The following is a 22105-nucleotide window of genomic DNA, read 5'->3' on the forward strand; positions in this document are numbered from 1 at the left end:
AGCAACCTATCTTTCTCTTCAATCTCTCTCTTAGCCTTAGCTAACTCTTTCTTCAGTGTCATCACCTCATGAGTCTTCTGCTCATCCTTTCCATCCAAAGTCATGATCAAGTTCTCGGCCTCATAGTATCTAGTCTTCCACTGATGCTTCTCCCGACTCTCCATAGCTAAATGCTCCTGATACATCTCCTGGGTAGGTGGGAGTAGAGGCAAAGGCATGGTAGGAATAGATGCAGACACATATCTCATAGAGGGGTAAGGCATACCAATCTCCTCAGCTTGGTTTATCACCTACTGCGTATAGGCCTCATGAGCAACACCGGACCTTACACCCATATGCTTCACTTCTTTCTTCCGAAGCTTAGACCAAGCTTCCATGAAATCCTCTCTTATTCCGGTGGGAGCATTGGAGTAGTGGAAGAAGTAAGGAGACGTAGCAAGATTGATGGGCTTTCCTTTCATCGGGAAACCAAATTGTCGCAAGGTGAGCTCCGGGTTATAGTTAATTCCACCCCGGGTACCAAGAAGAGGTACATTAAGAAACTTCCCACCACCGAAGATGATTTCCTTGACTCTAGAAGCCGGAGTGAGCCAAACCACTTCATTAGGAGTAAGAGCCATAATTCTCTGTGAAATAGACCAATTCTCCGGATTGTCGTGGAAAGACTTCGGAAGGTGCGAAATAAACCACCTATAGAGGAGAGGCACACAACAAAGAATGTATCCACGACCCTTGCCGGAACGATCGTGAATAGCATGGTATGTGTCAGCTAGCAAAGTAGGAACCGGATTCTTGGAGTGGAAGATCATAATAGCATTCATGTCCACGAAGTCATCAAGATTTGGAAAGAGAATAAGCCCATAGATGAGGAGTGCAAGAATAGCCTCGAGAGTGTCTTGGCAAGTGGTCTTGAGGTTGGTTTTCTCAAGTAGATACTTCAAAGTGAACCCTCGGATGCGAGCCTTAGTGACAAGATTCTTGGAAACATCAGAGGTTGTAAGATGGAGATCCTTAGCAATAACCAAAGAAGTAGGAGGATGCTCAAGTCCCGCAAAGGGTACCCCCTTAGCAATAGATAGACCCATCAAGCAAGAATAGGCCTCTAGAGTAGGCATCAACTGAAAGTCAGGAAAGGTGAAACACTGATACTCCTGATCATAGAACTGCACTAGAGTGTGCACAAGCTTCTCATCCACATTAGTCTGGAGAATAGTAAGTAAAGCCCCGTAACGGTGTCGGAAACTAGTCGGATCCTCGATCTTGAGTGCCAAATCTCTCAAACTAGCCAAATCCACTTCCTTGAACTTGTAGGACTTAGTCTTTCCCATTCCTACAATGTTTACAAATTCAACTTGTCTAAGCCCTTCGATAACAATGCATGGAAAAAGTTTATGCGTGTATGCATGTATGCATGAATGCATGATTATGTTCAAGTTCGGAGAACACATGGTGGGTTGAAGTTCAAAGTCGAGGAGTCATGGGTGGACACGGTGTTCGGTGAATCTAGGGCTTTAGGATATAGTAACCGGGTTCTAAAAAAGGTTCCCAAGTTGCAACCTCTCCGACGTAATAGAGGTTGCAATAAAATTGAATTAAAATAAAATTGAATTAAAATTGGTAAAATGGAAAATAACGTAAAGTGAAACGATTAAAATTGACAAAACGGACTACAACGAACCAACTACTTAAATGAGGTACTTTAAAGTAATCTCTCTCTGCCGAAATTTCGTGTGAAATGACTAAAATGCCCCCTAGGGACTAAACTGACTTAAAACGACTCAGATGCAATTTAACAATGGATTTTTAACAGGAAATTAAAGCAAGAATTTATTTAAACCAATTTAAAAGACTCAGAGACAATTTTTGGGATTTAAACAGAGTTTTAACACTTGAAAAGACTAAAATGCCCCTAGGGGCTAAACTGACTCAAAATGACTTCAAATGCAACTTTTGAAATGGGTTTTTGACATAGAATGGGAACAAGGACTTACTCAAACTATTTGAAAGGACTCAAACTATTTTTCAAAGACTGAAAGAAATAGGAAATGACTAAAATACCCTTTTTCATGAATTTTGCAAGTAATATTGAAATAAAAAAGCAGAGACAGATGTAATTGATCAGAGACAGTTCAAATGACTTGAAATGCAAGAAAAGAAGAATTGGACAAGTATTTTTAGGTCCAAAATTAGGGTATAACACTTGCAGATCGGTTTAGCTAATCTGCAAAACAAGAATCAGAAACAAATCTGCAAAGTCCTAAAATGTCGGAACGTTTATAGGAGCATTCCAAATAATAACAAATATTTCCTAAAATAATATATCTACTTTAGAAATATTCCACAGCTGATTCTTAGATGATATGCGTGTTGCTTGATCAATAAGTAAAAGAAATATTGTTTCCTTAAACAATAAAGGGCACGCGTACATTTAGGCATGAACCCAGGCACACTGAACAGTGCCAGGATGTTGGAACATTGTATCCAACATCTTACAGAGTTGCCTAACAACATGTTGGAACTTTGGTTCCAACTTACAGAACAAGGATATTTGTTTTAGCAATAATGCAGCCAACACAAATACCGAACAATCTCCCCCTTTGGCAAATTTTTGGCCAAAACAAATTAAGGCCAATACTTATAAAATAGAGGGATACAGAAGACCATTTCTCCAAGAGCATGAACCCATACCTATGAAGAAATAGCTAACACACAGAATCTGAAGAGATACCATAGATACACTTCCTCAAGTCATCACGAACACATCTTCAAGAAGAAGAAGTAGCAGGTAGTATCACTCTAGAGATAGCAAGAGTGTGCCTACATAGAATACCTCACGAATCTTCAATCACAGCTTCAGCTGGTAGAGGTATTACACTGGATCAGAGACATGCAGCAGCGGATCAGATAGATAGCATAGTCTGAAAAGCAAAGGAAAAATATATTCCTGATCGTACCTGATCAGAAGGTGACTGCCGGTGCTTTGAATGTGGTGGTTGTGACGGTGGTGGAATGCGTCATAATGCTTCTTGGAGCGGATGGGGGGTGTGTACTTGCAGGCACTCTGACGCTCAAGTCAGTAGAGATCAGAGAGTGAGGGTTTAGAGGGAGAGTGAGATTCTACCTTGGGGACTGCATTGAGTCCCCTATTTATAGAGGTGGAGGGCTGCAGAGCTGTTGTGGTGGCACACCTGGTTCTGGCGGTTTCGAAATCATGGGAAGTGTAACTGCCAGAGAGTTTATTGCGGGAACGTGCAGAATGTGCAAAGAGACGTTGGGGTTCGTTTGAACCGGTCTCGTTCGCTCCGTGCACCCCCTTCGTGGAGAAGGGGTGTGTCGCAAGTAATGCTGCCAAACGTGGAGTTTGAGCTTTGGATTGCATTGGGCCTAAGTAATGAGCCAAAGGTCCTTTTGTCCGGTCTAGAACAGTAGCCCCCCAAGTCGTTGCTCTTGATTAAGAGCGATGACTTAAGTGCGGGCGGTTGATCATTCACGACCGACCGTTGGAGGGTGTTTGCTTGTCGAGCATCTTTCCGACTGGCGGGTAAAGAGAGTTTCGCTCGGTAGATTTGGAGACTTTGTTGACCTAGGGGGTAGCTTGCGAGGACGGTTTGGAGTGTTGAGAAGGTTAAGTGAGCGGACTCATTTTTCCCCGGCTCCATTCGTCCTACACCTGAGTGGATTCGCTAGGTTTGATAGGTCATGTTCGGCATCCTAATGTTCGGCATGCAAGATCATACGGGAAGATTCCCTCGCCAGAGAGTTTGGTCGAATGTCATTCCGCAATTAATGCCCACGATTCGAGGGAGAAACTGAAGGGACATGACCTTTGGTTTTTGTATGACATGTGTAAAGGCTATTGTAGTACTTGAGTACCTATAGTCTGTTGAGTGTTCTCGGTTTGTGTTTCCGAGCTGTCATCATAACCGTTGATTCAATCCTGACGTTCCATGAACCGCTACGAAAGATCAGGGCCCTTAGATGAATGGTTCGCTCAAATCTGGACTGTAGGAATGCTACAGGGAAGTACAGTTGTATGTGAAGGGCTGTATTGGATAGAAAGTCGCGACTTTTGAGTGGTTTATGAAACAAGTATAAATAGTCCAAATGTTGTTTGGAACACCACTTCGTTTCATTTTCTTAGAGTTAGAAGTTTTCTCCAGAGTTTCTCAAATGCGAAATCCTTCAACTTTCTACTTCAAGTTCAAACCATCTGTCGTAACAAGTAACATTCTGGTGACTTCATCCCTTTGCTTTTGTGTCTAGAACTTCTTTAGTTTCTGTTCTTTTTTAGAAACCATAGGAATGCATGTCTTTAGGGCAAAAGTGTCTCTGACTCGGTGGTTACCGTCGTTGGCTACGGCGGTTTCCACCATGCATCAAAAGACTTTGAAAATATTTGTTGTCTGTTTTCTATTTAGTATTTAGAAGAAAATCGGCGACAGGCTTAGGTTTCTAGGGTTAGTTTTAGCCGTGGCGCAAGCGTTTCCTCAGTTTATCGCATCTCTAGTCCTTCTGAGCCTTCTTCCCTTGTGATCAAACCCGTTAGTTTTTGGGGAGATGATTGTGACTTTCTCCTTGTTTTTCCCTTTTCAGATTTGATCATGGCGGAAAACCTAGGTCAGAGTAGAGGAGTGACGCCCAAAGATTCCTGGGTAGGAGAAGAGATTCTAGGAACAGCGTCCCACTTTGCGATAGATGGTGCTGGAATAGTTCCGCGCTGCCCCATAGGAAAGATAAAAGATTGGGAGATTCTCCTTCCAAAGGTCGTGGACCGGGTATGTTCGCGCTTTCCAGGGATCACCTCCCGATGTACGAGGCTACTCTCAAGGAAGTAGGTTTTAGGCTTCCCTTTTCTTCCTTTCAAGTGAGCGTCTTTCATTGGTTGGAATTGTGCCCTTCTCAATTCAAACTGGACTCATTTGCCTATTTGATGGCTTTTGAGTTAGTGTGCCGTTTTCTTCAACTTCCTGCTTCCAAAGATCTTTTCTTTGCCATCTTTACCATCCAGCGAGGTTTGGATAAAGATGGTGGCTGTAGTTGGGTGTCCTTCCGTCAGCGTACATCCCTTTTTGAGAACTTCGGTAGTGGAGTTAATAGGTTTCATGAGAGGTTCTTCTTGGTGAGGCCTCAGACAGAAGTGGCGCTTCGCAGCGTTCTGAACGTGGTAGAGCGTTCTTATGGGGATAATGGCGTCACATCAGCGCGAGTCCCCCGTTTCCACTTTAGTTGAAGTCGCGACCATTTTAAGCATGAGCCCGCCATGTATAGGTACAGTTACGATCAGTTGACCGAGCGGAACAAAGATAGCTTCGCCAAACTCGTTGAGTTTGTGAACTTTTTTTCTCGATTGGTGGTGGTTGACGAGGATGGCAACCCGGTGATGGATTCGCGAGGGAATCCGGTTACCAAGCCCCAATTGATTGATACTCGTTCTTTGGTGTTTTCCAAGAACCCTATGGTTCTTTTAGGTATGCTGGAACCGCTGTTTTACTCATGTTTTTCTGTTCACTTGAGTTTTTGACTAACGATTCACCTTTGCTTTCACGTGCAGGAAAAATGTCTAACACCCATTCCCTAGTGAACAAGGCTAGCCAGAAAGTCGGTGGGTCAGGTAGCAGTAGCAGGAAGAGGGCTGAACAGCGAGAGCGAACGGCCGACGCCTGGTTTCCTGTTCGCGTAACTGAAGAGTCAGCAGAGGAGGAGGAGGTTCCCCTCAAGAGGAGAAGGGTCACTGCTCTCGACAAAGGCAAACAAGTCCAAACTCAGGATGTGGTTCCTTCCACAGGTGTCCCTCCTGCCGACGAGGGTCTGTTCCAGCTTCCCAAAGTGTGGTTCCAGTCTAGTCGCTTCGGTCCTCAGGCGTCGCTTTACCTTGGCAACTTCGAGATGAAGGCAATCCGTGACTTGGGACCAGCTTATCGTTCTCGTGCAGTGACTGAGGGGGTCGTTGGGGCCATGAGGGCTCTAGAGGTTGCTGTGTTCCTTAACAATTCGTCCATGGAGGAGACTGTCCGATCAGATGCCCTTGCCCGCGAGCGGGATGAAATGGCCAAGAAAATGGCTGAGCTTGAATCTAAAGTGACTGTTTTGAGGACGGGTGCTTCAGATAAGGACAGGAGGATTGCCTTCCTGGAAGAGAAAGCAGAATCAGCGTCCCGCTATCATTGTGAGCAGAATGAGGTCCGTGCCAGGTTTGCTGCAGAAAAGAAAGCCCTTGAGGATGCCCTTCGTGATGCTACCCAGCCTGGAAAGGACGAGACCGAAGACACAACTGTGCTAGGTCGTCCCGCGTTGGTGTACAGGCTTAAAGAGTTGGAAAGGAACCTCGTTGGTGCTGCGCGCCATGGCTTTGACAATGCCATAGAGCAGCTTAGGGTGATGAACCCTGTTGTGCAGCTCCATGTGGATGGACTTCATTTCCTGAAATATGTTAGGAATGGTGAGATCGTTGACCAGGATGATCATGGGCATGTTTGAGAAGCCCGGGCGTGTGTTGCCCTATAATTTTTTGCTTGATCGGCCTTTGCACCATTGACATTATGCGGCCCTTTGTGACTCATATGCATTTGCTTGTTTCATTGATACTTGTTTTGAAATTTTTTGAGTATAATGTTTTGAATTTGATTGCTCGTCGTGTGAATTTGATTGCTTCAATGCTTCAAGTATAATGTTTTGAATTTGATACTTGAACTTGAACATGATCGGCCTTACTTCAATGCTTCAAGTATTTCGTTGATACTTGAACTTGATCGGCCTTACTTCAATGCTTCAAGTATAATGTTTTGAATTTGATTGCTCGTCGTGTGAGGATTTTTAATACTGTTTGAAGTATTTGTTGAGAGCGAACTATCTATCTTATGTGTTTCACAGACTGCAATAATTCGTATGCTCTTAGCTGTTCGTCTTGTATAGTTACTCGCTTTTGAAGTGCGAGGTTTTTTTAAGCCGAAGTGATTTTTTCTGAGGTGGGATGGACTACCCCCCGCAGTCATTATTTCGACGAAGTGATTTAATGACTGGAGAGTTTAGCATGCCCGCCTGACTTCTTGTCACTTTGACTTGATGAAATCAAAGTTTTGCCCTTTTCTTCCCAAGTAATTTTGTTCGGAAAGTTTTACCTTTGCGTTGTTTTGCAAGGAAGAGTTTGGGCAGGAGGTTTCCAACTGTTTACGCGGGGTATTAGTTAGAAGTATTGCACATCCAAGAGATCATTTATCTAAATGTGTGTCCAAAGTTGTGTTTCGGACGTGTAACAGCGGATGAACGAAGAAATCAATCTAAGTTCAACGCACTGAGGCGTGAATCACCCATCGTGAGCTGGGGTTCTACCTAACATGTCGAGCACTGATGTCGCAGCTGTAAGCGTACATACTGAGGAGTGAGAGAATTTCTCTCATCCTTTTTCTTTTTGGATTCGGAGTGGCACGACTTTTCTCTTCCGTTTATTTGCTCGTTGGACAGCGAGAAGTTCGTTGCGTAGAACTGAGTATGTACATTAGAGTAAATTGGCGTTGTCTGCCATATAAGTGTAATACTTTTTGAGTTTTTCTGCATTCCAAGTCCTTGGAATTGCGTTTTGATGGAGGTTTTCGAGTCCGTAAGCTCCCGTTCCGGTCTTCATTCGGATCCTGAAGGGCTCGTCCCAGTTGGCGGCTAATTTCCCATCCTCGGTATCCTTTTGGTTTCGCCGGAGAACGAGATCGCCCACTTCGAATTCCCTTTTTCTGACTCTCTTGCTATGGCGAGTGGCGATTTTTGCCTTAAGCACTGCCTCCCGCAAGGTAGCGTTTATTCTGACTTCGTCGACGAATTCGAGCTCTTCGCGCAGATTGGCTGTGTTGGTCAGGAAGTCGGTGTTGGCGTCAGTTCGACAAGTGAGTTCTGTCAACTCAATTGGTATGACTGCTTCCGTTCCGTAAGTGAGCCGAAAAGGTGACTCGCTAGTGGTGGAGTTGGGAGTAGTTCTATAGGCCCAGAGGACCGCGTGTAACTCTTCAGCCCACTGCGTTTTGGCCGTGTCTACCCTTCTTCGTATCCCTCATAGAATGACCCTGTTTGCGGCCTCGGCCAGGCCGTTGGCTTGAGGGTGTTCTACGGAGGTGAAGCTTTGTTTCATGCCGATGTTCCTTAGGTAGTCCTGGAACCTTTGGTCCGTGAACTGTGTAACATTGTCGGATACGACTAGAGCTAGTACTCCAAACCATGCTAAGATGTTTCTTTTGAAGAAACGGGGTACGTTTTTAGCTCTGATCTTAGCCAGTGGTTCAACTTCGATCCACTTTGTTGAGTAGTCGATGGCGACTACCAGGTATTTCAGCTGTCCGGTGACTTTAGGGAATGGTCCTGGAAGGTCGATGCCCCACCATGAAAAAGGCCAAGGGGAAACTAAGGACGTTAGTTCAGCGGGAGGTGCTAGGTGCATGTCCCCGTGTCGCTGACATTTGTCGCAGAGGTTCACGTAATCTTGGGAGTCTTTTAACATGGTAGGCCAGAAATATCCGGCTCGTAGGACCTTTTTCGCGAGAGCTTTCGCACCAAGGTGTTGTCCACAGATGCCTTCGTGGATGTCGGCGAGGACTTTTTAGGTCTCGTTAGGTCCTAGACACTTGATAAGTGGCGTTATGAAACCCCTTTTGTATAGGGTCCCTTCCACTAAAGTGAATGAGCAAGCCCTTCATTTCAGCCTGGTCTTTTCGTTCGGGTCGGAGGGAAGTTCCCCACTCTCTATGTATCGAGATATGGGGCCCCTCCAATCTTCCATTTCGATGATCGAGTTGATGTCTCGCGGTTGAGCTTCTTTTTCTTGGATGCTCGGTTTGACAAGAACCTCCTGTATTATGGTCTTATATCCGTTCGCAGTTCGCGTACTTGCGAGTTTTGAAAGAATGTCTGCCCGAGTATTCTGTTCGCGGGGAACGTGAGTTACTTTGACAGTTTCGAATTCTTTCATCCTCTCTAGTACTAACTGGACGTACTTTTGGAGATGGTCTTCTTTTACTTGGAACTCTCCTGTGACCTGGGAAGCCATGAGTTGCGAGTCGGTGAAGATTTTCACCTTTCTGGCCCCCATGTCTTGGGCGGTTCGTAGACCATCCAGGAAGGCATCGTATTCTACAGTGTTATTTGTAACAGAGAAAGATAAAGTGAGGGAGATTTCGACAACGATACCTTTGTTGTTTTCCAGAATTATTCTGGCCCCGCTCCCCCTGGAGTTGGATGACCCATCCACGAAGACGGTCCACTCCTCTGAGTTATCCACAGCTGGGAAAGTCATCTCGGCGAGAAAGTAGGCGAACACCTGGGTCTTCAGTGCCTTTCTGGATTCGTAATGTATGTCGAACTCGGATAGCTCGAGTGACCACTTCATCGTCCAACCATCTACATCTGGGCGACCCAAGATCTGCCTGATGGGTTGGTCCGTCTGAACTACCACCGTGTGAGCTAGAAAGTACTGCCTCAGTCTTCGGGCTGCTGTGAGAAGCGCGAGAGCTACCTTTTCGATCCTCTGGTACCTTGTCTCCGGCCCTAGCAGTGCTTTGCTAGTGAAGTAGACTGGTTTTTGTCCCTCCGTCGTTTCTCTGATGAGCACGGCGCTTACCGCGTCAGAAGAGACAAATAGGTACAAGTACAGTGTTTCACCTTGATCGGGTCACGAGAGTACGGGCGGTGCCGAGAGGGTCTCTTTGAGGTGCTTCAGAGTGTTCTCGCATTTCTCTGTCCAATCGAACTTCGTTTCTTTCCTCAAGAGTTTGAAGAAAGGAAGGGCGTGTTGAACGGATTTTACCACGAATCTGGAGAGGGCAGTTAGCATTCCGTTGAGTTTTTAGATGCACTTCTTAGAGTGGGGCGTTGGGAGCTCGATAAATGTGCGGCTTTTGTCCGGGTTTGCCTCTATTCCTCTTCTGAGGTGAGCGGCATGATCCACCTCTAGCTGGGATTTTACGATCATGTCGTCCATGTAGACTTCAAGGATATCGCCCAGAAGTGTCTTGTCACAGACTCCGTTCATCATTCGTTGATAAGTTGCCCCCGCATTTCGTAGACCAAAGGGCATTACATTGTAGTAATAGTTCCCTGATTCGATCATGAAGGTTGTTTTCATTTTATCTTCTTCGGCCATGGGTATTTGGCTATACCCAGAATAGGCGTCCATGAAGGATAAAAGTTTATAGCCGGAGGAATTATCTACGATTTTATCGATGTTAGGAAGAGGATACTCGTCTTTAGGGCAGGCTCTATTAAGATCGGTATAGTCAACACACATACGCCATTTTAAATTAGATTTCTTGACAAGTACAACATTGGAGAGCCAGGTAGTAAATTTGGCCTCAGAAATAAAATTTTCCTTTAGGAGGTCTTTTACAGCTTTTTCTGCAGCCTCTGATTTTTCAGGAGACTGCTTTCTACGTCGCTGGGCTACAGCGCTAACTCTAGGATCTACTGTCAGCTGGTGACAAGCGACACTAGGGTCGATTTCGGGTATGTTGGTCACGCTCCATGCGAATAGGTCAGCGTTCTCCCTGAGGCAGACGATCAGCTGTGCTCTGACAAGTTCGGGAAGATCCTTGCCGATTTTGAAGTTCTTCGAGGGGTCATCTCCGAAGGGGACCAACTCGAACTCACCGTTGGGAACATGTCTAAGAAGTTTCGCATTGAGCGGATCCTTCTTTTCCCGCTTTTGTTCCTTGAGGTCTTCCTTTGTGAACCTGGGATCAAGTTCGACCAAGTTGGTGTCCAGAGTGCTCGCAGCAGCTTCCCCTTGTCCTCAGCAGGTTTGCTGGACTGGGAAACCGAGTTCTGGGACTTGTTCGCTTGGACGAAACATCTTCTTGCAGCTTCGATGTCTCCGTTGAGAGAGGCGATGATGTCGTCCTTTGCATGGTACTTCAACTTCAGATGAGCGGTTGAACATGCAGCCCCAAGTTGGGCGAGTCTGGTTCTCCCTATAATGCAGTTATAGAGAGAAGGGAAATCGATTACCAAGAATGGGATCTTGATAGTTTTCTTGGCCTCCTTTTCGCCGAAGGTGACCAGCAGCTCCATGTATCCCCATGGCTGAGTAGACGAGCCGTTGAAGCCGTAAAGTTCATTTCCAACGTAGGGAGAAAGGTTTTTCTCTGTTAGTTGGAGAGTTTTGAACAGGTTGGTGTACATGATGTCGCATGAGGCCCCTGTGTCAATCAGGACTCGTCGGACATCCGCATTGGCCATCGATGCTCGTACGAGTAAAGGGATGGTGGAATTTAAGGCTCCACCAGGAAGTTCTAAATCTTAGAACGCCAAAGGTGGCCTTCCTCTGTGATTGGAGGGGGCGAGCAAGTTGACGCTCATGAGTTCCTCGAACTTCCTCTTCATGCTTCCCATGGAGACGTTCAGCATTCCTCCCGTGATGACGTTGGCAGTGGGGAACTATTCCCATGTGCATGAGTAGGGGGTGATTTCCACGTTGTCAGGGAAATCATCGAGATGTTCCACGGACATGGCGATGGTTTTGCCAGGTTCAGAACCGTCACCGATGAGCTTGACGATCTTTCTTTCTGCCTCCGGGTTCTTGATGAACTGTTTGAGCCGGCCTCTCTGGATGAGGAGCTCAATGGCATCCTTCAGATGGATGCAGTCATCGGTGGTGTGGTCGTGGCATTTGTGGAATCAACAGTACTTTGTCTTGTCGACCCCCTTTCTCTCTTATGACGGAGCCTTTGGTGGCTTGATGCCAGCTTCACGCAGATCGGCGATGGTGATCTCAGCAAGGATTTTCTCTTTTGACATGGCCAAGGGAGTGTACTCAGTGAAGTGATCGTTGGGTCTCTTGCTTTCCCGAGCAGCTTTGCCTTCCTTTTTTTCTCATGGAAGGGCTTTTTGGAGGCTTCAGCGGCAGGTTCCTCCTTCCTGGATTTGTTAAGGCTGTCCGCCTACAGCTCCTCCTCGTAGGCGATGTAGATCTTGGCGATCGCTAGGAACTCGTTGAGAGTTCTTGTGCGATCTAGGCGGACAACTTTCTTCAGGTTTATGCCTTCGCGCAGACCTTTGGCGATGAGGTACTGCTTCATTGTTTCATCGGCACCCCGTACTTGAACGGCTTCTTTGTTGAACCTCTCGATGTAATCTCTGAGGGGTTCATTTCTTCCTTGGACAATGGCCTCGAGGGAAGCCACCGTTTTTGGTTGCGTCCTGGACGCGGTGAAATGGGTTGTGAACTCGTGACAAAGGTCGTTCCATGAGTTGATGGAGTTTCTTCGCAAGTTCTTAAACCACGTAACATCTCCTCGCCTCAAGGTAGTGACGAAAAGCTTGCACTTGACGGCGCCTTGCACCGACCGGTAGGTGAGAACCGCCTCTATGTTCTCGATATGCTCGTCCGGGTCGGTTGTCCCATTGTACGAGTCCATTTATGGAGGCTTCTCCAGACCTCGGGGAATAGGAGCTTGCCGAATACGCCATGTGAACGGATCATAAGCGTTACGATCGGTTCGGGTATCCCGAGAGTCCTCTGAACAGGAGGATGACCAAGAGCGCCCGTTGCGTCTGGGCGGAGATCTTCCAGGGGAAGTTCGACGTGGAGGAGATCTCCTAGGTGGAGTCCGCCTGGGAGGGGATCGCCTGGGTGGAGATCGCCGGGGGGATCTCCTTCTGGTTGATCTCCTGGTGTAACTTGGAGATCTGATGCTTGTAACAGCCCGATTTTCGCTAGATTTATTTTATTATTTATTTATGTGTGTTATATGTGCTCTTATGTGATTATTTGCCTCTGTGTGTATTTTTGGTTGGGAATTGTAGAATTCGGTGTTAGAAGGGTATTTTAGTCATTTTGGACCTAGGGGCATTTTGGTCATTTTGAGAGTAGGGGTAATTTTGTAATTTTTTCTGAAGGTTATTTTTTAGTGTTTAGTGAGAGTTATTATTCCATTAAGTTACTAGAGAGTGTAGTAATTATTTTATTTACCGGTAAGTTACCGTTAGTGAAGTAAGTTACCGTTAGTGATATATTATACCGTTAAGTGAGTAGTAACATTTCTTGAGGTTAGAATAGAAATGGGTTAGGCCCATTAAGGTTTGTGAGATAAGCCCAATTGGATAGAGCATATATAAACTCTAGTTCTTGGTAAAGATGAGGTTTTACAAACATTTATCATTTCATTTCATTTGAGAAGAGAAGAGATAGAGGCTAGAGAGAAGAACAAGAACAAGGGTTAGAGGCAAGAGGGGATTCATCATCTAGGAGCTAAATTGAGGCTTGGGTTAGAGAATCTTGGTGTTAGAGGTAAGAGGGTTAAAATTCAACCGTAATTCATAACTTTTCATTTCTACCCATTTTATGAAATTGATGAATTGAATCTAATTGATGTAACTCCGTGCATGATTATTGTTGTTATGTTTGAGAACATGATTTGTATGATAATTGCATGTTAGTATGTGAATTAACATGTTCAAATGCATAGTTGTTGGTGCTTTGTGTTTTTGAGCAAATTTGATGAAAAATGAGGTTGTGATGTTGAATTGTGCATGAATTTATGTTCATTAGTTGTTATTGATGATTGTTGAACTGTTGGAATTGAATTGGTGTAACTGGAGTCGTCGTTGATGGATTTGTGAGGAGATTTGTGGTTGTGTTGGTGTTTTGAGAAAATGGTATGATTTTGGTGGAATGAGCTATTTTGTTGTTTCTAATGCTTGAATCATGTTTGTTTAAGTGTATTGAACCTATTTTGACCCATAAACACTTTCTGGAACTTGATTTGGGAGTTGGGGACTTGAAAAATGGGATTTTGGGTGAAAATGGTGTGAAAACCCGTAACTACTGAAGAAATTCGCTAGAACTGCGCTAATAGCGAAACTGTCTGGAGTTATTACGCTAATAGCTCAAATTGCGCTAATAGCGAAATTGCCCAGAAACAGCTTTTTCTGTTTCGCGTTCTTGCGTCTTTTTCCCTCGTTTCTGTTTTGATCTAGTCTTTGGTGTAAACATGAAAGTTGTAGATAATTGAGTTGGATTTCTAATGTCGTTGGTTTGACATGAAAATGATTTTTGGTTTTTGAGTTTTGATGAAAATACTCCAAGGAGGTCTTAGGGAAAATTTTACGAAAATTCCGCATAACTATTTCTAAGTTGACCCAAACCTTATGGATTGTTTCCAAACTTCAAACTTGGATTTTATGAGTTCAATTAAGGTGTTTAATACTATCTAATCTATGAGGTGATGGATCTAACTTGTTGTGATTTGAAATGGAAATTTTTGTGAAAAGTGATAAAGTGAGACGAACTTTGAATTCTTCATGAATTCATCGTATTTGGCCGATGAAATGCTTATGTAAACTCTACTGCACATATAAGTGACTTGTGAGAATAGATGGCATAGGCAATTGAGCTTGTAGAATTGGTTTTGCTTCATAACCTCTAGTATTTCTAAGTTTTGACTTTTGGAGACGAACATGGTAGAAAATGACTTTAAGAGTTGATTGTCTTATGAACCCTTTATGAATAGATTAATATGATTATGAGATGATGTATGAATGGTTGTTGAGTGATGAATATGATGTTTGTGATCGTATGTTGTATTTGTTCCTTTATTTGGATTGTAAGGAATTATGTGGAAATGCGGCAACTATATATTGATTTATGTGGAGATGATTGATGATGTATATATGTGACAACTAGATGTTGATTGAATTATGGATATTTTGATGATTGTATATATGTTAAGTGGTGGTGAATTGTTGTTGATTGTATATATACAAGTATTGGTGATGTTGAGGTGAATTGTTTGTGTGAACATATGCATTGTAGTCGAGTCATATGTTCATGCATACATGACTGATGGTGGTGGATTTTATATCCGATTGAGGTGAATACGATGTTTTTGTTGCATCGAAGGTGACGACCTTGAGGAGTTTGGTACTACATGCATCTAGATGAGTCTAGAGCCATTGCATAAACTGTTGGTGAATTGAATTGCATTGAGATGTGTTTGGTGATTGATTTGCTAATGGTAATTGTGGATTGAATTGTTAATTGTTAATTGTTGATTGACAAGGTGAAGTTGTGATATGTGTATGATACACTTATTGAAATGAACTTGGAATGGTGGTAATGAATGATATGAATGTTGTAGATACTTGTGAGTATGTGTATAATGTATTAATCATCATGCTTGAATATATCTTTCATTCCAATGTTCTCACTATTTCTTTTTGGATTATGATGATGTAATGCTAACCCTCAGTGGTTTACCACCTACCTTTCTGTATGGACGGGTAGATGGTGTGCAGGATGCTTAGTTGTTTGCTTGATGATGCCGAGGAGCGGAGTTACTCTTTATATGCAAGTGTCTAGATTAGGGCTCTGATCTAGGGTAGTTTTTGCATGTTGGTTTTTATTTTTGGACTATGTATTTTGGAGTTGAGTTGGTACTTGTTATTTGAGATTTGGAGAATACATTTGTATCATGTTAAGATTTGAAGATGTTTAAAAATTATATGTATGTTCCGCTGCTATGTTATGTAAAGATGATCTGTATGCATGTGTCAATTGTGGTTTATTCGAAGACGTAGCATCTATTTCTAGAATATGTTTGTATATTCGCACGTTTTACCGCTTATTAGAAATAGGGTGTTACAAGTTGGTATTAGAAATAGTTTGTTGATACTCCCTGTTAGTATGCGAATGGTAATGAGTTACCTTCGGTACTTGTTCTTGTGTTGTTGTGTTGTTCTTATCTGTTGGTTGGTGTTAGAGAAGTGAGATGGCTGGTGGTAGAGATGATGCGGCGATTGCTCAGGCTTTAGCTTCAATGGCTCAGGTGTTGGCTCAGGCGAATGAGCAGGCGGCAGTTGGTCATCGTGATCCTGGTGAGGCTGAGGAGCTGAGGTTGGATCGTTTCTTGCGAAACAGTCCGCCGACGTTCAAGGGTAGGTATGATCCGGATGGAGCTCAGAGTTGGGTGCAGGCAATGGAGAGGATCTTTCGTGCTATGGTGACGAGTGTGGACCAGAAGGTCAGGTTGGCTACTCATATACTTGCTGAGGAGGATGAGTATTGGTGGACCAATGCTAAGGGAAGGCTTGAGGCTGGTGGAGCTGTGACTTGGGCTAGGTTCAAGACTGAGTTTTTGAGGAAGTATTTTCCTGAGGATTTGAGGACTAAGAAGGAGGTGGAATTCTTGAACTTGAAGCAAGAGAACAGTTCAGTGGCTGAGTATGCGGCAAAGTTTGAAGAGCTTTCGAGGTTTTGTCCGTACATCAATGCGGAGGATGCTATGGTTTCCAAGTGTGTGAAGTTTGAAAGCGGTTTAAGGCCCGACATCTACCAGTACATGTGTATTCAGGAGATCCATGATTTTGATACTTTGGTGCATAAGTGTCGTATGTTTGATGATGCTGGAAGGGCTAAGGTTAATCACTACAAGGCTCAGAATGAGAAGAAAGGAAAGGGGCATGGATTTGGGAAGCCGTACAACAAGGACAAAGGCAAGAAGAGAGAATCTGGTGGAGGCTCTAAGGTGAATGTTGATGAGGTGAGGTTCTACAAGTGTGGCACATTGGGTCATTTTGCTAATGATTGCAAGAGTGGTGAGAAGTGCTACAAGTGTGGAGAAGTAGGTCACAAGGCGTTTGAGTGCAAGAAGGAGATCACTTGCTACAATTGTGGTGAGAAGGGGCATATTAGTACTAAGTGTACCAAATCGAAGAAGCCAGCGGGCAAGGTGTTTGCATTGAATGCGGAGGAAGTGGAGCATCCAGATAATCTCATCCGAGATATGTGTTTTATCAATAATACTCCTTTGATTGCAATTATTGATACTGGTGCTACTCATTCTTTTATCGCGGCTAGTTGTGTTGAGCGTTTGGGTTTGGTTATGACTCCGTTGTCGCGAGGGATGGTTATCGACACCCCGGCTAGTGGTTCGGTGACTACTTCCTTTGTGTGTGCTAAGTGTCCTGTTAGTTTTGGTAACATGGATTTTGAGTTGGATCTTGTGTGTCTTCCGTTGAAGCATATGGACGTGATTTTCGGTATGGATTGGATGTTGACTTTTGGTGTTAACATTAATTGTTTAACCAAGAGTATAACTGTAACACCCTATTTCTAATAAGCGGTAAAACGCGCGAATATACAACCATATTCTAGAAATAGATGCTACGTCTTCGAATAAACCACAATACATACATGCATTAAGATCATGTTACACAACATAGCAGCGGACATACTTAAAAATCATAAAACATCTCCAGATCTCAACAAAATACAATTGTATTCTCCAAATCCCAAATAACAGAATATATCAACAACCCCAAGATACATCGTCCAAAAATAAAAACCAACATGCAAGAACTATCCTAGATCAGAGCCCTAATCTAGACACTTGCATGAAAAAGAGGAACTCCACTCCTCGGCATCAACAAGCAAACAACTAAGCATCCTGCACGCCGTCTACCCGTCCATACAGAAAGGTAGGCGGTCCACCACAGACCACTGAGGGTTAGCATTACATCATCATAATCCATAAAAGATTTAAACAAGAACATTGGAAATGAAAGATATATTCAAGAATACAAAATAACAAATCATACATGTATTCACAGGTATTCATGATTCTCATACCATTCAACCCATTCCATATCATCATTCCAAGTTCATATCAACAAGTGTATCATACACGTATCACATATACATAACCCTCCCTCCTAGAACACTAGCATCACATGATCATTATTATCCCCCATCACTTACATTTCAAGCTATCACATTATTATCATAGCATAGCATGCATATTCAACCTCTAATCAAGTCATCAACAAAAGCTCATCATTTATCAACATCAATCAATGAAAACATTACTCACTTCATTACTCATCTAGCATGCTTATCTCCACAAGTACAATTCATCATATCGAAGTTATAAGCAAGCCATCATCATTATCAAAGAACATCACCACATCATATATGTATATATACAAATCTCACCTCATCATTATTATTAAAATAACCATCATCAATTGATTCACCAAGTGCATAAGCACAAACAATTAAGACATGCAATTAGAGCATAATACAATTATTCACAACCATCCACAAAATTCACCAATGTACATATACACCAATCCACATAATCACAACATTCACCAAATTTCACCAATACACAAATTCACCAAGTCATATATTCAATTATGACACAACTCATCAATTATTCAAATGCATATGATGCTCTAGACTCTTCTCTAGATGCATGTGGTACCAAACTCCTCCAAGGTCGTCACCTTATGATGCAACAAAAACATCATTATCAACGGCTATAATCAACGGCAATATGGATACAAGTATCCGGTCAACGGCAATATGGATATAACATCCGACACGACATATGATGCATGAACATATGACTCATTTCACCATGCATATGTTCACAACAATTCAACGGCTATAATCAACGGCTATAAATCAACGGCTATCATCAACATTCAACTATATCATATAGTTTAACAACCTCATACAATTCCTCATAATCAACGGCTATATGTATATACATGCATTCCTCTCCAATCACATCCAAATTAGCATGTATAAACTCATCACCAACAATAAACATTTAACATGTTCAACAACAACATATCATAAACATTTTCATCACCATTCAATTAGTATATATGCATCGACAACAATTCACCACCACTTGACATATATAAAATCACCAACAATATTCACTATTCAATCAACATATAGCTGTCACATATATACATCATCAATCTTTTCCACATAAATCAACATATAGTTGCCACACTTCCACATAATTCCTTACAATCCAAATAAAGGAACAAATACAACATATGATCACAAACATCATATTCATCACTCAACAACCATTCATACATCATCTCATAATCATATCAATCTAATCATAAAGGGTTCATAAGCAATTGGCTCTCAAACATCATTTTCAATCAAGTTCGTCTCAAAAATCACAATATTGAAAATAATTGAGCACCTAAGCCAAAACCAAGTAAACGAGTTCAATAGCCTATGCCATGTATCCTCTCAAGTCACACATATGTGCAGTAGAGATTACATAAGCATTTCATCGGCCAAAAACGATGAATTCATAAGAATCACAAAGTTCGTCTCCCTTTATCACTTTTCACAAAAATTTCCATTTTCAAATCAAAACAAGTTAGATTCACCATATCATAGTTTAAATACCATTAAACACCTTTATTGAACTCATAAAACTCAAGTTTCGAAGTTTAGAAGCAATCCATAAGGTTTGGGTAGACTTAGAAATAGTTATGCGGATTTTTCGTAAAATGTCTCTAAGACCTCCTTGGAGTATTTTCATCATAACTCAAAAACCAAAAATCATTTTCAAGTCAAACCAAAGCCATTGGAAAGCTAACAAAATTATCTACAACTTTCATGTTTACACCAAAAGCCAATTCAAAACGAAAAAGGGTGAAAAACGTGAATATTTCCCAGATTTGCCTGACAAAATCGGTGGCCGATTTTGGGAAATCGGTGGCCGATTTTTCCCGAGTCAAAACTGGAAAATCAACCCAGAAATCGGTGGCCGATTTTGGCAAATCGGTGGCCGATTCTGGGCTTCACAGCAGTTCAAAATGTGACGGTTCCAACCCCTTTTTACCCCAAAATCCCAATTTTTATCATCCCAACCCCAAAACTCAATCCCAAAGATGTTCATAGGTCACATACACTTCAAAACACTTAAACTTGCATAAGTTTTGAGATTAACACATCAACACATCAAATTCATCAACATAACAAAATTCACCAAAATATCATCACTTCCTCAACTTTCAACAACAACCCAAAATCTCTTCATCCAATCATCAATCTTAATACCCAAGGTACCAATCCAACAACAACGTGTTTCAAATCAATAACAACAACTAATGAACACAAATTCATGCTCAATTCATTATCACAACTTCATTTCTCATCAAACTTGCTCAAGAACACAAAGCACCAACAACTATGCATTTAAACATGTTAATTCACATACTAACATGCAATTATCATATAAATCATGTTCTCAAACATAACAACAACAATTATGCACGAAATTTACAACAATTAGATTCAATTCATCAATTTAACAAAATGGGTAAAGAGAAAAATATATGAATTATGGTTGAAATCTAACCCTCTTACCTCTAACACCAAGAATCTCTAACCCAAGCTTCAATTTAGCTCCTAGATGATGAATCCCTCTTCTAGCTCTAGCCTTCCTCTTCAATCTCTTCAAACCCTTTCTTCTCTCTATCTCTATCTCTTCTCTCAAATGAAATGAAATGATAAAATGTTTGTAAAACCTAGTTTCACCAACAACTAGAGTTTATATACTAGCTCTACTCAATTGGGCTTATCTCTTAAACCTTAATGGGCCTAACCCATTTCTATTCTAACACCCAAATGTCACTACTCACTTAATGGTAAATTATAACACTAACGGTCACTTAATGGTAATTAAAATAATTACTACACCCTCTCTAGTAACTTGGTAAAATAATACTCCTACTAAACATTAAAAATAATCCTCGTTCAAAATTACAAAATTACCCCTACTCTCAAAATGACCAAACTACCCCTAAGTTCAAAATGACTAAAATACCCTTCTAACACCGAATTCTACGAATCCCAACCAAAAATACACACAGAGGCAGATAATCACATAAGAGCACATATAACAAACACAAATAAATAAATCTAGCGAAAATCGGGCTGTTACAATAACATTTTCTAAGCCATTAGCTGAGTAAGGTGGGAAGTTCTTGACCGCGGAGCAAGTGAAGAAGTCCTTGGATGGTGAAGCTAGTGTGTTTATGATGTTTGCTTCATTGAAGGAAAGTAGTGATAAAGGTGTTGGTGATTTGCCGGTAGTGCAAGAGTTTCCAGAAGTTTTTCCGGACGACATTAGCGAATTACCGCCGGAGAGGGAAGTTGAGTTTGCAATTGATTTGGTACCAGGAACGAGTCCTATTTCGATTGCGCCTTATCGGATGTCTGCATCAGAGTTGGGTGAGTTGAAGAAGCAATTGGAAGAGTTGCTCGAGAAGCAGTTTATTAGGCTAAGTGTTTCTCCGTGGGGTGCTCCTGTGTTGTTGGTTAAGAAGAAAGATGGAAGCATGAGGTTGTGTGTGGATTATCGGCAGTTGAACAAGGTGACAATTAAGAATCGGTATCCGCTTCCGAGGATTGATGATTTGATGGATCAGTTGGTTGGTGCAGAAGTGTTCAACAAGATAGATTTGAGATCAAGATATCATCAGATTAGAGTAAAGGCGGAAGATATATCCAAAACTGCATTCAGAACGAGGTATGGACACTATGAGTATTCTGTGATGCCATTTGGAGTGTCTAATGCGCCAGGTGTCTTCATGAATTTTATGAATAGAATATTTCATCCTTTTCTGGATCGTTTTGTGGTGGTGTTTATAGATGATATTTTGGTGTATTCTAAGTCGGAGTAAGAGCATGCCGAGCATTTGAGGATTGTGTTGGGAGTGTTGAAGGAGAAGAGGTTGTTTGCTAAGTTGTCGAAGTGTGAATTCTGGTTGCAAAAAGTGAGTTTCCTTGGTCATGTGATTTCTAAAGGTGGTATTGTCGTAGATCCGTCGAAGGTTGATGCAGTGTTGCAGTGGGAATCACCTAAGTCTGTTTTTGAAGTTAGAAGCTTTCTTGGTTTGGCAGGTTATTATCGGAGGTTCATTGAGGGATTCTCTAAGTTGGCGTTGCCATTGACGCAGTTGACTCGGAAAGGACAAGCTTATGTTTGGGATGCTAAGTGTGAGAAGAGTTTCCAAGAGTTCTAACGGCCAGATTTTCGCTAGATTTATTTTATTATTTATTTATGTGTGTTATATGTGCTCTTATGTGATTATTTGCCTCTGTGTGTATTTTTGGTTGGGAATTGTAGAATTCGGTGTTAGAAGGGTATTTTAGTCATTTTGGACTTAGGGGCATTTTGGTCATTTTGAGAGTAGGGGTAATTTTGTAATTTTTTCTGAAGGTTATTTTTTAGTGTTTAGTGAGAGTTATTATTCCACCAAGTTACTAGAGAGTGTAGTAATTATTTTATTTACCGGTAAGTTACCGTTA

General features: G+C 42.2%; 1 protein-coding gene and 1 pseudogene across 1 annotated transcript; one reads left to right on the forward strand and one right to left on the reverse strand.

The window, feature by feature from the left end:
• Positions 1–11912: 11912 nt before the first annotated feature.
• LOC146955080 (uncharacterized) lies at positions 11913–12389 on the reverse strand. The gene has a single exon (XM_085747596.1). The coding sequence runs from the start codon at positions 12387–12389 to the stop codon at positions 11913–11915; it is 477 nt and encodes a 158-aa protein (XP_085603722.1).
• A 3351-nt stretch (positions 12390–15740) lies between these two features.
• LOC146955081 (uncharacterized) lies at positions 15741–21496 on the forward strand (annotated as a pseudogene).
• The last annotated feature ends 609 nt before the right edge of the window (positions 21497–22105 follow it).

Source organism: Medicago sativa, chromosome 1 (assembly GCF_051527215.1).
Source record: "Medicago sativa cultivar Bolivia chromosome 1, Bolivia_mono, whole genome shotgun sequence".
NCBI classification, from domain to species: Eukaryota; Viridiplantae; Streptophyta; class Magnoliopsida; order Fabales; family Fabaceae; genus Medicago; species Medicago sativa.

Excerpts from the sequence above, each read along its gene's own strand:
- LOC146955080 (XM_085747596.1), bottom strand. The coding sequence starts at position 12,389 with ATGGACTCGTACAATGGGACAACCGACCCGGACGAGCATATCGAGAAC.